The 16,136-nt window shown below is 44.0% G+C and overlaps 1 protein-coding gene across 9 annotated transcripts in view; it reads right to left on the reverse strand.

The window, feature by feature from the left end:
• The window catches only part of LOC118657761 (protocadherin gamma-C4), a 143,298-nt gene that overhangs the window by 94,723 nt on the left and 32,439 nt on the right, over positions 1-16,136 (reverse strand). Inside the window, exon 1 of one of the 9 annotated variants that reach the window (XM_036312282.1) lies at positions 10,188-13,057. The exons of 6 other annotated variants lie outside the window; for them this stretch is intronic. In XM_036312282.1, coding sequence (XP_036168175.1) covers positions 10,188-12,626 — 2,439 coding nt within the window. In that variant the 5' untranslated portion in view covers positions 12,627-13,057. Of the gene's footprint in view, positions 1-90; positions 3,032-5,216; positions 7,876-10,187; positions 13,058-16,136 lie in introns of those variants that run through there. 2 more of the 9 variants (XM_036312298.1, XM_036312280.1) reach the window with 2 other exon arrangements.

Consider the following 16,136-nt stretch of genomic DNA (forward strand, 5'->3'; position numbering starts at 1 on the left):
AACTTTCTGCATAATACATGTTTCAAAACACATAGATTTATAAAGAATGTAATGCCTCTGAGAAATAATGTAAACAAAAATTAAACTCACCTGAGCCGAAGTAGCTTCGTCCTTACCTTCGTGAAAATCTATGGGTGTTAACAAGGAACCATTTTTCTCACAGCTCTCATGGCTGATGAGTGTATGTGCATAGTTGGGCTGAGGGAAGATCAGGTGACTCTTCCCTGAGTCTGCAGTGAGGGAGACCTCATGGGAATAGGTCTGAAGGAATGCCTGTACTCCTTCCACACCCAGAAAGCTTGAGGCAGGCAAGCCCACCAACCCTCTGCCTGAAGCCTGAAACGAACGAGACTTATGCCATCGCCATAGTCTGAGCGCCAGCAGAACAACCACAAAAGCAAGGAAGACACAGGAGATAATGGCCACAGCCACCACCAGGTACAATGTGAGATCTGAGTCTTCAGAGTTGTCAGGGTTCTTCATGTCATCCAGGCCAGCCAGGACCTCTGGGATACTGTCTGCCACAGCCACAGTGAGTGTTACAGTGGTGGAGAGGGGGGGCTGGCCATGGTCCTGGACCACCACCACCAGGCTCTGCCTGAGCATGTCTCTGTCCAGCAGGGCTCTTGCAGTGCGCACCTCACCTGTGTGAAGTCCCACCATGAAGAGCCCTGGCTCACTGGCCTTGAGCAGGCGGTAGGACAGCCAGGCATTCTGACCTGAGTCTCTGTCCACTGCCACCACCTTGGTCACCAGGTAGCCGGGCTCTGCAGAGCGGGGTGCAAGCTCCACACCAGTGGAACCATCATTGGGGAGTGAGGGGTAGAGAATTTCAGGTGTGTTGTCATTCTGGTCCAGAATGAACAGACTCAGTGAAACATTGCTGCTGAGTGGAGTGTCCCCGCTGTCCCTGGCAGTCACCAGTAGCTGTAGGTCTCGGATCTGCTCATAGTCGAAGGAACAAATTGCGTACAGCACACCGGTGTCAGAGTTGATGGAGACATAAGAAGAGAGAGGTGCCCCCATGATGGTGTCCTCAGTCAGAGAATAAGTGACTTGGGCGTTCTTGCCACTGTCAGGGTCATGGGCAATCACAGAGAAGATGGAAGCTCCTCTAGGGTTGTTCTCCGGGATATAGGCTGAGTAGGAGGCATGAGGAAAAGTGGGTGGATTGTCATTGGTGTCTGCCACATGCAGGGAGATATGAGTTTCAGTAGATAAAGGCGGGGTTCCTAGATCTGAGGCCATCACTGTGATATTGTACATGGAGATCTTTTCTCGGTCCAAATATTTCCACGTCACTAATCTATAATAATTATCTATTGATTTTTCTAATTGAAAAGGTAAATTATCATCTATGTAACAAACAACTTGACCATTCTTCCCGGAGTCCCGGTCATGCACATTCAAGAAGGCAATTACTGTTCCAGGAAGAGTATTTTCCAAGACTGGGCTAAACAAAGATGTAACAATCACTTCCGGTCTATTGTCATTTATGTCTTCCACCGAAATGAGCACTTTGGCCCTCCCCATGAGAGCTCCCACATCTTCAGCTTGTATTTCCATTTCATAAAATGCACATTCTTCATAATCTAGACTCTTTGCTGTTGATAGTTCCCCAGTTTTATCGTTGAGCTGAAATAATGGAGATTGTTTCTCACTGATTTTCCAGAATTTATATGCCACTTCTCCGTTGGTTCCCTCATCCGGGTCGCTAGCTCTTACAGTAAGCAGCTGGGTGCCAGGGGGCACGTTCTCTGGGACTGTCACTTGGTAAATAGGTTGAGCAAACACCGGGGCATTGTCATTCATATCCAACACTATCACTAGGATGTGCACTGTGCTGGAGCGAGGAGGCACGCCTCCATCAGAGGCGATGAGGACCAGGTGGTGAGCAGCCTCTTCCTCTCGGTCCAAGGCGCGCTCCAGCACCAGCTCAGGGTTTAAAGTTCCGTCGTCTCCAGTTCGCACATCCAGGGAGAAATGGCGATTGGGGCTGAGCTGGTAGCTCTGCAGGGAGTTCAAGCCCACATCCGGGTCAACAGCCTCTGGGAGTGGATAGCGTGTGCCAGGCGCCGCAATTTCATTAATTTTTACTTCCAGATTTTCGGCCTGGAACTTCGGATTATTGTCATTGATATCAGTGATTTCTATTTCTACCCCAAAAAGTTTTCCTCTGTCCTCAACGAGGATGTTGATATTTACCAGACACCGAGGGCTCTGAGCGCAGAGCTCCTCCCTGTCTATCCTGCCCGCGGTGACCAAGCTGCCGCTTCTCTGGTTTAGAGCAAAAAGCTGCGTCCTACCTCTGGAGACGATGCGGACTCCGTGCTTCGCCAGCTCTTGAGACTCCAGCCCCAGGTCCTTGGAGATGTTACCCACGAAGGATCCTTTGTCGCTCTCTTCTGGCACGGAGTAGTGCATCTGTCCCCTCCCAGTCTCCCACAGCGAACTCAGGAGCGCGCACAGCAGGATCAGCTCCCTGCGTCCTCCGTCATTCTTTGGAGCGGCCATTGTTCTTTCGCTATGGAATCCACTCGGAATCTTCATTGGGCATAAGTGTCTTGTTCACCTTTATGCTGCAGGCTCGGAGACCCCCTCGGAAAGCCAGATTGTCCCAAATGTAGGACGGAGTTTCGCTGCAGCCCTGCAGTTGATTTGTGGGATTTGCAGGTCTCAGTGAGGTGAGAGCCCAGAGTATCCGATGGCTTTTGGTTACATTCATCTCCAAGTTAGGTGAACAGCGGCGCTTAGAGCCCTAAACAGTTACTGCACCCACTTAAAATTGTAATACTGTTTGCTAGATTACAGAGGGGGAAAATACTTCTTGCTTTCTATAGTTTGCTTTGCATTTATTTAATTTGGCCCTGAATTTTATTTTAAAAGTAATTTCCAAGAAGTGTGGGATGAAGTAGGTTTTAAGTCTTACAAAGTATAAAATGATCAGATTTATGGGTGAGCGTCACATTAAATTACTCCTATTTCTGGAAGACATTTACTTTTTAAAAAAGAAATGATTAAATTTTATTTATTATGCTTTAAGGTTTATTATAAATGTCGTCAATATCTATTATCAAATAAGTAGAAGCTCCAGTTGTCACTGGCAATTAATTCACTCAGACTAAAATAGACCTATTGAGATGATTAACTCAGAAGTTGTTTTATTTTGTTTAAACTAATTAATCATTATAGTAAGATTTTTGTAGGTATTTGCTTCTTAATTTTCTTTTTTATTTTTCTTTTAAATATATTTTATTGATTATTTTTTACAAAGAGGAAGGGAGAGGGATAGAGAGTTAGAAACATCGATCAGCTGCCTCCTGCACACTCCCTACTGTGGATGTGCCCGCAACCAAGGTACATGCCCTTAACCGGAATCGAACTTGGGACCCTTGAGTCCGCAGGCTGATGCTCTATCCACTGAGCCAAACTGGTTAGGGCTTAATTTTCTTTTTTAAATGCCATTTTAAATTACACATTGATAATGTTTCAAATTAATATTGTAAAATGCTAACAGTTTAAGTTGTACTTTCAAGTTTTATCAGAGGTTATACTGATTTGCTTCTTTATTTAAATTATTTATACTTTTTCTATTTGAAAACACTTGAAAGGCACAAATGAATTTACAATAAAAAGTAAATGTCCATCCCATTTTTCACCAATGAGAGAGTATTTAAAGCAGACAATTAAATTCTTAAAGTAGACATATATTCTAAAATTACCTTTTAAAAATATATTTCTTTATTCATTTCAGAGAGGAAGGGAGAGGGAGAGAGAGATAGAAACATCAATGATGAGAATCATTGATCTGCTGCCTCCTGCACTCCCCCTACTGGGGAATCGAGCCCACAACCTGGGCATGTGCCCTTGGCCAGAATCGAACCCAGGACCCTTCAGTCTGCAGGCCAACGCTCTATCCACTGAGCAAAACTAGCTAGGGCTCTAAAATTACTTTTACTTTTATGGGTATTTTGGTCAAAAGAACCACAAAAAGCAAGGAACACACATAATTATAAAAAAGAGCCAATACAAACAAATGTCTCCTCAATGCTTTGTAAAATGGCCATTAATTGAAGCAGTTGCTAAGGGAGATCTGGCAAAAGGCTGAAACGATGTGTTATCATCTTGAGTATATACTTGTTTACATACCAGGTAACCAATTTTATCTAAAATTTTAAGAATTCAACTCTACATTTTTCCTAGAGATAGTAGAATAACTAGGAGAGGTCTAGCTTTATTAGTTTAAGGTTGCAAAAAAAAAAAAGAAAGTTAAAAAAATGATCTTTTCTTGGATGGAAGAGTCTATAGAATGAGCTTCAATACAAATTAATCCTGAAAAGCAGGCAGGAAGAACATACTTTTATCTTCTGATGAGCATAATGGACCTACTACAAGTCAAAAGATTTTTACACACACACACACACACTAGTACATTGTATGGAGTTACAATGGGTCCATCTACAACAAAACAAAACAAAACCCCAGGTTTCTAGGTGCTTTTGAAGCAAAAGGGGAAGCAAATAGAGACAAAACATTGGATTAGTATGAAAACCATAACAGTTAAATCAGTTAAGAAAAATATCTAATTTTACCCTCTTTTTTTTTTTTTTTTTTGCTTTAAAGTAGCAGTTCTCAACCTGTGGGTCGCGACCCGTTTGGCGGGCGAACGACCCTTTCACAGGGGTCGCCTAAGACCATCCTGCATATCAGATATTTATATTACGATTCATAATAGTAGCAACATTACAGTTATGAAGTAGCAACGAAAATAATTTTGTGGTTGAGTCACAACATGAGGAACTGTATTTAAAGGGCCAGAAGGTTGAGAACCATTGCTTTAAAGGCTTATTTAAATGACTACCTACTTTTACATTTATAGTATGGCAAGGCTGAAGAAAAATCATGAATTAAGTGATAGAAAGAAAAATTTAGGTGAAAATCTCAAGCTTTTACAAGAGAACCCATTGCCTTGTATAATGTTTTCCTTTGTAGATAAACCCACACCCTCAATCCTTCCTAAATCTGAGCCTGGAAAGATATCCCTAAAAGACGCATAACTGCTTCTACTGGAACCTCCCTTGAAGAATGGTATGACAGTTTTTTGACTAGCTACAACTTTCCGAAGACAACCTTTAGATTTGAAACTGTATGTTTCCCTGTGAACATGGAGAACTGGGTAGGCCAAAGGAAGCAGGTTATGCGTAAAGGAAACTCACCGGCTGGGAAGTCGACTCACTGGAACTACAAAGCGGAAATAAGGCCCCAGCTGAATCACCACAAAGTATGTCTTGTCCTGAACTCAACTGCTCATTACATTTTAGAAAATTAAACTCTGTCTTTCCAGCTTGGGCCACGCACAGGTTGTAGGAATAAGGTAAAGTCCCTTCACTGTAGTTGGGGGGAGCCACAGGTCCAGACTTGACACAGAGACCAGGCTGAAAGCAGCCCCAGGTGGTGGGGCTGGAGGGGCGTCGAAGCCGCAGGGCGACCGCCAGAATCACCGCGAGGAGGAAGAGCACTGAGATCAAGGCCAAGGCCACCACCAGATAGAACTGCAGCTCAGCCTGGGGGTCAGAGGGCTTAGGACTTTCGCTCAGGTCTGGCAGCGCCTCTTGTAGGCTGTCAGCAAAGACCAGGAGCAGCGTGGCGGTGGCTGAAAGGGGTGGCTGTCCCCCGTCCCGCACGGCCACCAGGAGGCGCTGGCGGGCCGCGTCCCTGTCGCCCAAAGGTCTGGCCGTGCGCACCTCGCCCGTGCGCAGCCCCAGGCTGAAGAGCCCGGGCTCGCTGGCCTGCAGCACGTGGTAGGACAGCCAGGCATTGTGTCCCGAGTCCGCGTCCACCGCCACCACCTTGGTGACCAGGTAGCCCGGCTGCGCGGCGCGCGGCACCGTGTCGAAGAGCGCAGAGCCGTCGGGCCCCAGCGCCGGGTACAGCACCCGGGGCGCGTTGTCGTTGCGGTCGCCCACCAGCACGCGCAGGCTCACGTTGGCGCTGAGCGCGGGCGAGCCCTGGTCGCGGGCCTGCAGCGTCAGCTCAAAGGCGCGCAGCTGCTCGTGGTCGAAGGCGCGCTGCGCGAACACCACCCCGCTGTGCGCGCTCACGGACACGTAGGACGACAGCGCCCGTGGCTCCAGGTCGCTGGCCACGATGGAGTAGGACACCTGGCCGTTGGGTCCCAGGTCGGGGTCGGAGGCGCTGACCTGCGCGATGGAGGCCCCGGGCGGGTTGTTTTCTGGCACGTGGACCAGGTAGGCTGGCTGCTGGAAAACCGGGGCGTTGTCGTTGACGTCAGTGACGTGCAGGGTGATGGTGGTGCTGGAGGAGAGGGGCGGCTTGCCCCTGTCGGTGGCTGTGATGGTCACATTGTACTCTGGGGTCTGCTCACGGTCTAGAACTCCGTCTGTCACTAATTTATACGTGTTTCTCGAATAAGTTAGCAATTTAAATGGAACCTCACCTTCTAATTTACAAGTAACTTCTCCATTGTCCCCCGAATCCTTGTCACGGACTTTAAGTAAAGCAATGTATGTTCCTAGCTTGGTGTTCTCCATAATAACATCTGTGAGAGATTGAAATATCACTTCTGGGATATTATCATTTACGTCTAGGACTTGTATCTCCACGGTACATTGGGCAATCATTCCTCCACCATCCCTTGCTTCCAAAACTATGGAATATTCCTTGACTTCCTCAAAATCTAGTGTATTTCGAGTAGTAATTTCCCCAGTAGTAGAATTCAGGTCAAACTGGGTGGTCTGGCCTGCTTCAGTGAAAGAGAAGGTGATCTCGGCATTGACCCCCTCATCCTGGTCGGTGGCCATCACTCTAAGCACAGTGGTGCCTGGGAACACGTTCTCCGGAAGGCCCACCCTGTATAACTCTTGGCTGAACACTGGAGGGTTATCATTGGCATCAGTCACTAGGACTTGTATCTGAGCAGTGCTGCTTAGGGGTGGATCCCCGCCGTCCAAGGCAGTCAAGGTCAAGTGGTAGGACTTCTGCTCCTCCCGATCTAAAGGCATCTTCAATACTAGCTCCGGGTATTTGCTACCATCTACTTTCTCCTTATTCACGAGTAAGAAATGATCATTGGGACTGAGCTGATAATTCTGTAATGAGTTGGTACCAATATCTGCATCATGGGCAGATCCTAAGATAAATCGTGCCTCGGGCTTTGTGGACTCACTTATTTGCAGCTCAAAGGAGTTTTGCATGAATTTGGGAGGGTGGTCATTAATATCCTCGATCTCCACGTTCACGTGGTAAAAGTTCAGTGGCTTTTCAGCAACAGCCTCAAATTCCAGAGCACACACTGGCTTCTTCCCGCATATCTGCTCCCGGTCCAGCCTGCCGCTCACAAGTAAGTCCCCGCGCTCTGCGCTCACAGTGAAGTAAGGCTTCTCAGAGCTGACGCGCAGTTTTCGAGTCGGTAACTCGCGGACACTGAGTCCCAGGTCCTTGGCGAGGTTCCCCACCACCGAGCCCTCGGGCATTTCCTCGGGAATCCGGTAGCGCAGCGGCTCCGAGAGCGCCGGGCAGAACAAAGACAGCAGGAAGGGAAAGAGCACCGGCCGCCGCTCAGCCCAGCCCCTGTCCCCAGCGCCGCTCCCCATCCCTCTGCTCCCCTCAGCGGGCTCACCGGCCTGAAGACGCCGGATGACCAGTAACGTCTGTGTCGCGGATGTCCAGAGCCCCGAACAGCCTTTAGTTCCTGCGTGGGGGTCAGGGTTTCTTCTTTTCCAGGGGAGGGAGCGGTGGAAAGGCCAGCTCTAGCGAGTGAGCGGAGGAAAGCGAGCTGCGGCTGCGCGAGGCGATCACCAGCGCCCAGCTCTCCACTCTGGCCAACAGCGGCGCCCAGAGTCCGCACTATGAAACTGCAGCCTCTGCTGCTTCAGGCTAAGGAACTACAGTAAGTATAATCGTGCGCTGGACTGGACAATTTTTATGTCTATGTATTTATCAATGTTTAATTTGTATCATTATCCCATTTCAAAGTTTTAAGGAAATCACATAGATTGAATATATAAACTCTGTTTGTTAACATAATTATTCCCCAATCTTCAAATCCACACTAGTAACAGAAAGATGGCTATAACTGACGTGGTCAAACGATCTCGGAGTACAGTAATTTTGAATACTTATTAGTTAGCAATACATTGGATAAAGTTCTATGTTTCTTCCTTTGTTTCTTTTCTCCTTGTTTTTACATTTTGGGTATCTCCATGTTCATTCCCTTCAAATTTTTTTCCAGAGAGCATCAGTAATTATCTTTAAAAGGGCACAATTTATACTTACCTCCACATACCTCTCTTCTTCCAAAATTGTTTCCGTGATTTATTTATAGTAATATTACCTGATTTTAAATTCTAGTATCTCAGTCAATGACATAATGTAGCCAGAAAGGAGTTAGCCTATCCCTCTCCGTCCCATTACACAATTATTTTCCTAGTTATGAAATGTAACATCACTCCTCAAAGTTATCAGGGGAATAATATTTTACCTTGCAACACAAAGTGACTAACTATGGTCTATTACCCTGAGTCATAGTTCTCACTTCTGTACTTATATAACATCCCATGATGACTTCAAGTAAAGATAGTTCCAAGAAAGTTTATTTGCAGTAGCTCATGAGTTTAGCGACAATTTCTCCCCTTTGTTTAAAAAATGTTAAGCATCTAATAAATTGGATAGGGTAATTTTCTTTTTCAATATGCCTGATAACCATATTTCTGCTTCACAGAACATTAGTAACATTGACTGTTCCACAAGTGACTATACATCTGAACACTGCAAAATATGTAAAATATACTCACAGTATTTCACATTTTCTTTATATGGAAAATATCAGCAAACACAACACTCTACCAGAAAAACTGTTTAAATTAACACTCAAAAGGTTGCCGCAAACAAGATTACCTTGTCATCAACCCCTTCCAGATGCTAATCAATTGACAGATTGAACTGTACTGAAATTTTATACTTAGAGCAGCAATTTTCAACCAGTGTGCTCAGGTAGGCACACTGGTGTGCCTCAGAATTTTTAAAACATGCAACACCTGATTATTTAGTCAGGGGAACTGACCTCTTTTCCCTTGGATTGTCAAATAAAAAATGACAACAGCCAACACTACTATAGGCAGCCAGTGCAAATGAGTCAAAGTTATACCTATATTTTGTCAGGTCAGCAAAAAATATAGTTTTCAGTGTGCCACATAATTTTGGTAACTAGTTATGTGTGCCATGAGATGAAAAAGGTTGAAAGCCACTAACTTAGACTATAAAAGTAGTTAGTCCCAGATTACATTATTTCTGACTGAATTTTTGAGCAGACCCAATAAGTAAAGTCCAACTACTGGTCTAGGACTTGAGTATGTGAGATGTTTGTTTCATAAAGCCAGCATCCCCAGGATCCTACTTGGAGAGCCCACAGTCACACTTCACATGGCTGTACCACTAAAACTGCACAAAGGAATTTTGTGGTGAAACATGTAACTGCCTATTTCACAAATGCCACTTACAATACTTGAAAAGACATTTTATTTGACGTCATATTTTATTGTTTTTGAACAACGACCTTCAGTGTGGCAGTGGGCTCCATGCTTATCATTGATATAAAAATGATTGAAACACAGATTGCTATAGTGAAGCTTGAAACACACATTTTTTTTCTTCAGGCATTTTCCCAACCTTCCACCAGGACTCAACTTTAATAGACCCGTATGCTTTAAATAGGTCAGGAAGCAAGTGAGATTTTTCTAGGTCATCAAGTTGAGGTACATGGGGGCAGAAGCCAGACACAGAAAAAAATTCAGACCGAAACAATCTGCAAGAGCCTTTTGTACATCTGACCTAAAGAGAATCCTGAGCAGTCCCTTCATTCTCCTTGATAAACTACATGGACTAAGAACATCAAATGGAAAATAGGTGGAAGGTATACAAATGTGATAGTCCACTTATTCATAATCTCATCCATGGCATCCCCTATAGAAATGATACCAAATCTTATGTTAATAAGTGCTCCATGTTAAAATATCACCACTAGAATAAACCACTTAACATGCTTTAACTTTTTAAAGTGTTTTTTTTTTTACCACATCTTCAAAATACTGCCTTCACAAAGCAATAAAGATATTTACACAAAGTATAATTCCTCAAGAATATAAAGCTAAATGAATGATTGTACTCACCTGAATACTTTGAGCTTCATCCTTACATTCATGAAAATCTATGGGTGCTAAAAAGGGATCTTTTTTCTCACAGCTGTCGTCACTGATGAGCGTGTCTGCATAGTTGGGCTGGGGGAAGATCAGGTGACTCTTTCCTGAGTCCGCGGTGAGGGAGACCTCCTGGGAATAGGTCTGCAGGAAAGCCTGCACCCCGTCCACACCCACAAAGTGTGAAGCTGGCACCCCAGCGAACCCGCCCCCTGAAGCTTGGAGCATGCGCGATGTGGACCAGCGCCTCAGTCTGAGTGCCAGCAGGATGATAACAAAGGCGAGAAAGACGCAGGAAACCACAGCCACTGCCACCACCAGGTACAGAGTGAGGCCTGGGGCTTCAGAGTCGTGAGGGACCTCCAGGCTGCCCAGGTCAGCCAGAACATCTGGGATGCTGTCAGCCACCGCCACAGTGAGCGTGACAGTGGCCGAGAGAGGGAGCTGGCCATGGTCCTGAACTGCCACCACCAGGCTCTGCTTGAGCGAATCTCTGTCCAACAGGGCCCGCGCAGTGCGCACCTCACCCGTGTGCAGCCCCACCACGAAGAGTCCTGGCTCGCTGGCCTTGAGCAGGCGGTAGGACAGCCAGGCGTTCTGGCCTGAGTCTCTGTCCACTGCCACCACCTTGGTCACCAGGTATCCGGGTTCTGCAGAGCGGGGTGCCAGCTCCACACCAGTGGACCCGTCGGTGGGGATGGCAGGGTACAGTATTTCGGGTGCATTGTCATTCTGGTCCAGCACAAACAGACTCAGGGACACGTTGCTGCTGAGCGGTGGGTCCCCGCTGTCATGTGCAGTCACTCTCAATTGCAAGTCACGGAACTGCTCATAGTCGAAGGAGTGCAATGCATACAGGACACCAGTGTCAGAGTTGATGGAGACATAGGAGGATAGAGGCACACCCTGGATGGTGTCTTCATCCAGGGAGTAAGTGACTCTGGCATTCTCGTCACTGTCAGGGTCGTGTGCAGTCACAGTGAAGATGGAAGCACCTCTGGGGTTGTTCTCAGGGACATAGACAGAGTAGGCGGAGTGGGGAAAGGAAGGTGGGTTGTCATTGGTGTCTGACACCTTTATGGAGATGTGAGTTTCTGTGGACAAGGGCGGGGTTCCACCATCTGTGGTTTTCAGTGTGATGTTGTACACAGAGAGTATTTCTCGGTCTAGGTTTTTTGCTGTCACCAATCTATAATAATTGTCTATTGATCTTTCTAACTTGAAAGGTAGATTTTTTGAAATAGTGCAGGTCACCTCACCATTCTTTCCGGAATCTCGGTCTTGAAAGTAGAAAAGAGCAATTACTGTTCCAGGGGGAGTATCTTCAGGGATTGAGCTGCTTACAGATGTTATAGTCACTTCTGGGGCATTGTCATTCACATCTAAAATGGTGACCCGTACTTTAGCTCTTGTCATACTACCAGGACCATCCTGAGCCTGAACTTCCATTTCATAGTAGCTGGATTCTTCATAATCTAGGCTTTCTAAAGTTGATAGTTCTCCTGTGTGGGAGTTCAGTTGGAATATCTGTAGAATTTTTGGAGTTATTTTCCAAAAAGAGTATGTCACTTCCCCATTGACTCCCTCATCGAGGTCGATAGCATTTACTGTGAGCAGTCTTGTGCCCACTGGCACATTCTCAGGGACAGTGACTTCGTACTGAGGCAAAGAGAAGACTGGCGCATGATCATTCACATCCACCACTGCCACTTGGATGCGGGCGGTGCCAGATAAGCGTGGGTCACCACCATCAGAGGCTGTGAGGAGGAGGTGGTGAATCGCCTCCTCCTCCCGGTCCAGCACCCGCTCCAGCACTAACTCCGGATATTTAGTTCCATCCTCTCCAGTTTGCACAAGCAGGGAGAAGTGGCGATTGGGGCTGAGCTGGTAGCTCTGGAGGGAGTTCGTGCCCACATCCGGATCCCTAGCCTCTTTTAACGGAAACCGCACCCCAGGGGCTGTATTCTCCATTATTTTTACATTCATTTCTTCCGTCAAGAACCTAGGAGCATTGTCATTAACATCCATTATTTCCACTTCTATAGGGTAAAGATTCATTTTATCTTCTATCAGGATGTTAAAACTCACCAGACACCGCGCGCTCTGAGCGCAGAGCTCCTCCCGGTCTATCCTGCCCGCCGTGACCAAGCTGCCAGTTCTCTTATTCAGAGCGAAAAGCTGCGTCCTACCTCTGGAGACGATGCGGACTCCGCGCTCCGCCAGCTCCTGGGCCTCCAGCCCCAGATTCTTGGCGATATTACCCACAAAAGACCCTTTGTCTGTCTCCTCCGGCACGGAATAGAGAATGTGTCCTGCCCAAGCTTCGCTCCGGGTTCCCAGGAGGATGGAGAGCAGGATGAATCCTCTGTAATTCCGGCCCCTCTCCGGAGCCGCCATTGTCCTGCAGATCATTAGACCCTGGGCTACCTCCTGTTGTGTTTCCGGATGCTTCCTGGAACGCTCTGTATTCGGAAAAGGAGCCCCAAATCCAGGAGAATATGGGTCTGAGTTTGATGTCCCTTGGAAAAGCGTTTGTCTCAATCTGGCGTTTCGTTGTCCTGTAAAAGCTCGGTAGTTCCGGCGGATCTTTCTCCTGGTTGGTGAACAGCGGCGCTCAGAGTCCTTACTATGTTACTGCACCACATTGAAGGCAAAATAATTGCTTTTTCAGAAAACTTGTTTTAGCCTTCAAAATTCTTCCCTTTATATTTCTTTAATCCAAAAACATGAATTTTAAGAAACTGTGAATTGATACAACAATGTTCATGGATGAGTGTTTATTAGTCCCTAATGATTTTTGAAAATTCCTTGGTTTGCTTTTCAACTTTGAAATGACTCTTGGATACTGCCTCACACTTTATTTATTGCACATAGAGAAAATCAGCCATTGCAGGTGAAAAAAATGATTTGTTTTCAAAAGGTGTGTGTATACATAAGAAATATGTTGTATAGAAACTGTTTACATTAGAGTAAAACAAATTTATTTTATTTTTTAAAAGAATTTTTTTGCTCTTTAATCCTCACCGGAGGATATATTTTTACTGATTTTATTTTATTTTTTTATGTTTTAATATTTTTATTGATTTAAGAGAGGAAGGTAGAGGGAGAGAGAGATAGAAACACCAATGATGAGAGAGAATCATTGGCTGGCTGCCTCCTGCCTGCCCCACACTGGGAATCAAGCCCACAATCCTGGTATGTGCCCGCACTGGGAATTGAACTGTGACCTCCTGGTTCCACTGAGCTATGCCAGCTAAGCAAAACAAATTTAAATTAATTAAATACTATTGAACACATACTATGCACTAGACACCACCATGTAAAACTCAGAGAGTCAAATTTGTCTTTAAATTATGAAGAGGTAGGTTAATAAAGCTTTTGATTTGATTAAACTTTGGAGATGGTTTAGTCCAATACCTTCATCTTAATGATTTTAAAAATTAGAGGGAATTGCCTTTGTCTTGGACTATGTAGTAGTAGAACCTGTGTCGAAATATTGATATCCTCACTCCCTTTCTTCTGAGAAAAAAAGAGGAATAATTGTTGGCCTTAACCGATGCTTTATGCTCAAAAAGTACCATTAGAGAAGAGAAGCTAAGCAGCAACAATCAGTTATAGAAACAACTTATTTGGGACAGAAGGCCAAAGTAAGCAGAGGTTCTATTGGTTGTGGATTCATAAGAAAATGTGTGTTAGCTTGACTGCTTCTTTTCATTATGCAATTCAAATAATCATCCTACCCTATTCCAGAATAGTTAAAGAAAGGTCGGTCTCTAGACAGAGAGCCTTTGAGCATGCATGCAGGACTGTCCTGAAAGGATCCTTAGAGGTTTTCATTTCTCTACCTATGTTAATGAAACAAAACGCAATTCTTGATGGATCTGAGGTTACACTGAGCTGGTAGAAATAAAACACAGTCCCTTCCACATAGTTCAGGAGAAAAGAAAGTAACCAGTTTTGGAACGAAGATCTAGCAAGACAAAGCCTTGCTTTGTAAATTATCTTAAGCCCCCATGGTAGTAGCTAGCAAGACCAGGAGGAGGAACTAGGGGTAACATCAAAAATGCTTAGCTGAGTTGGTGTTCTCTGATGGCATTGCTCCAAAATATAGGTAATACTTTGAATGAAATGCTGTTTCAATTTATGAAAAATAACTCAGTCATGTTTGTTTTTACCAAGCAGATAAAAGAACTTTTGTTCAAAGGAACCAATATGAGTATTACAGATTAATTTCAAAAACAGGAGTTAAACACTTTTTGTTTAGTAGTAATTTTGAACTTCTTGCTCATGTAAGCAAAGCATATGGTCATAAAAAATCATGAGTACTTGCAGACATGTGCAAACACAACTTTCATGTCTGGATATTATGGCTTCCAATGCCGTGATTTTTTTAAATCTGATATTTCAAAACTCACAGTGTCATCTCATATTTGTCTCTTATTCTACTATTTCATCAAAGTCTTAATTAACTTTACTTCTGGGCACCTTCTTTGGAGTTAAATAAATAATGTCTAGACAAATGAGATTATACACATACTCTGAAAATAAAGCATACTTTAGAAATTAAATGGCTGTATCATCTCTAGTATCAAGTTTTCTAAGTTATTTTACAACATAAAATTAAATATTAAGAATGTATACTAGAGTACCACAATATGTTTAAATATAACATAAGCCTACAGTGTAAAAGTCAAAATAATTCTTTAGTTTTAAAGGGAGTATGTTATTATTGATTTAGTTTTGGGGCAGAATCTTGACCTTCATTTGTTTACTTGCATTAAAAATTATATGGAGCCGAAACCGGTTTGGCTCAGTGGATAGAGCATCGGCCTGCGGACTGAGAGGTCCCAGGTTCGATTCCGGTCAAGGGCATGTACCTGGGTTGCAGGCATATCCCCAGTAGGAGATGTGCAGGGGGCAGCTGATTGATGATTCTCTCTCATCGATGTTTCTAACTCTCTGTCTCTCTCCCTTCCTCTCTGTAAGAAATCAATAAAATATATTTAAAAAAAAATTATATGGAAAGTCTACTTGACTTCCCAGGCATTGAGTTATCTTCTCCCCTTTCTTTATGAAACTTTTAAAAAATTGAAGAACCATTTGTTTGGACTTCTGTTTAGGTTGTCATTTCCAGGCAAAGATATAGGTATTTTCCAATGATTCGAAGATTTTACTGCTTCCCCTTTGATAACTGCCACTTCAACAGAAGTTTGATCAGAAACTGGCGTTTTTCACAGATAATAAAATAGCCCAATGGTTTGGTACATTTTTCTTGAAGCTTCAAAATTTAGTGCATACTCAAAATCTCAGACTATCTTATTCATAATAATGTACATGGTGTGTAGGTCAAAGAGCATTATTTAGTCAGAACTTAGCAAATTCCATGGTTGCCAGGATTGAACACTTGATCAGTTCACATGAATGAATTATTATTGTGAGAGTATAATCTGATAATTTTTCTGTCAGTAAAATATTTTATTTAAATGAAATGGTCACAGGTGACTCAGATAAGAGAATAAAATAAACCAGATACTGCCCTGGTTGAGTAGCTCAGTTGGTTAGAGCATCCTCCCAATACACCAAAGTTGCAAGTTCAATCCCTGGTCAGGGCACATATAAGAATCAACCAATTAATGCATAAATAAGTGCAAAAAACAAACTATCTATCTATCTATCTCTCATAAGTAAATAAAAATAGACCATTCTACTATCCCAGTTAGTGAGCAGAGAAGAGAATAAAATAAACCATTGTACTACTATTCATAAAACCACTTAATGAGCTTATAACAATGAAGGTTCAAGATGTAGTTTAAATTATCCAGAATTGGTGATGTAATAAAATATCTAACATTTACAGAGTGTATTCGTAAAAGATACCATCTGACTACCTTGATCAATACCAAAGATTCAAGGGAAATAAAA

Source organism: Myotis myotis, unplaced genomic scaffold (genome assembly GCF_014108235.1).
Source record: "Myotis myotis isolate mMyoMyo1 unplaced genomic scaffold, mMyoMyo1.p scaffold_m19_p_6, whole genome shotgun sequence".
Classification (NCBI taxonomy): Eukaryota; Metazoa; Chordata; class Mammalia; order Chiroptera; family Vespertilionidae; genus Myotis; species Myotis myotis.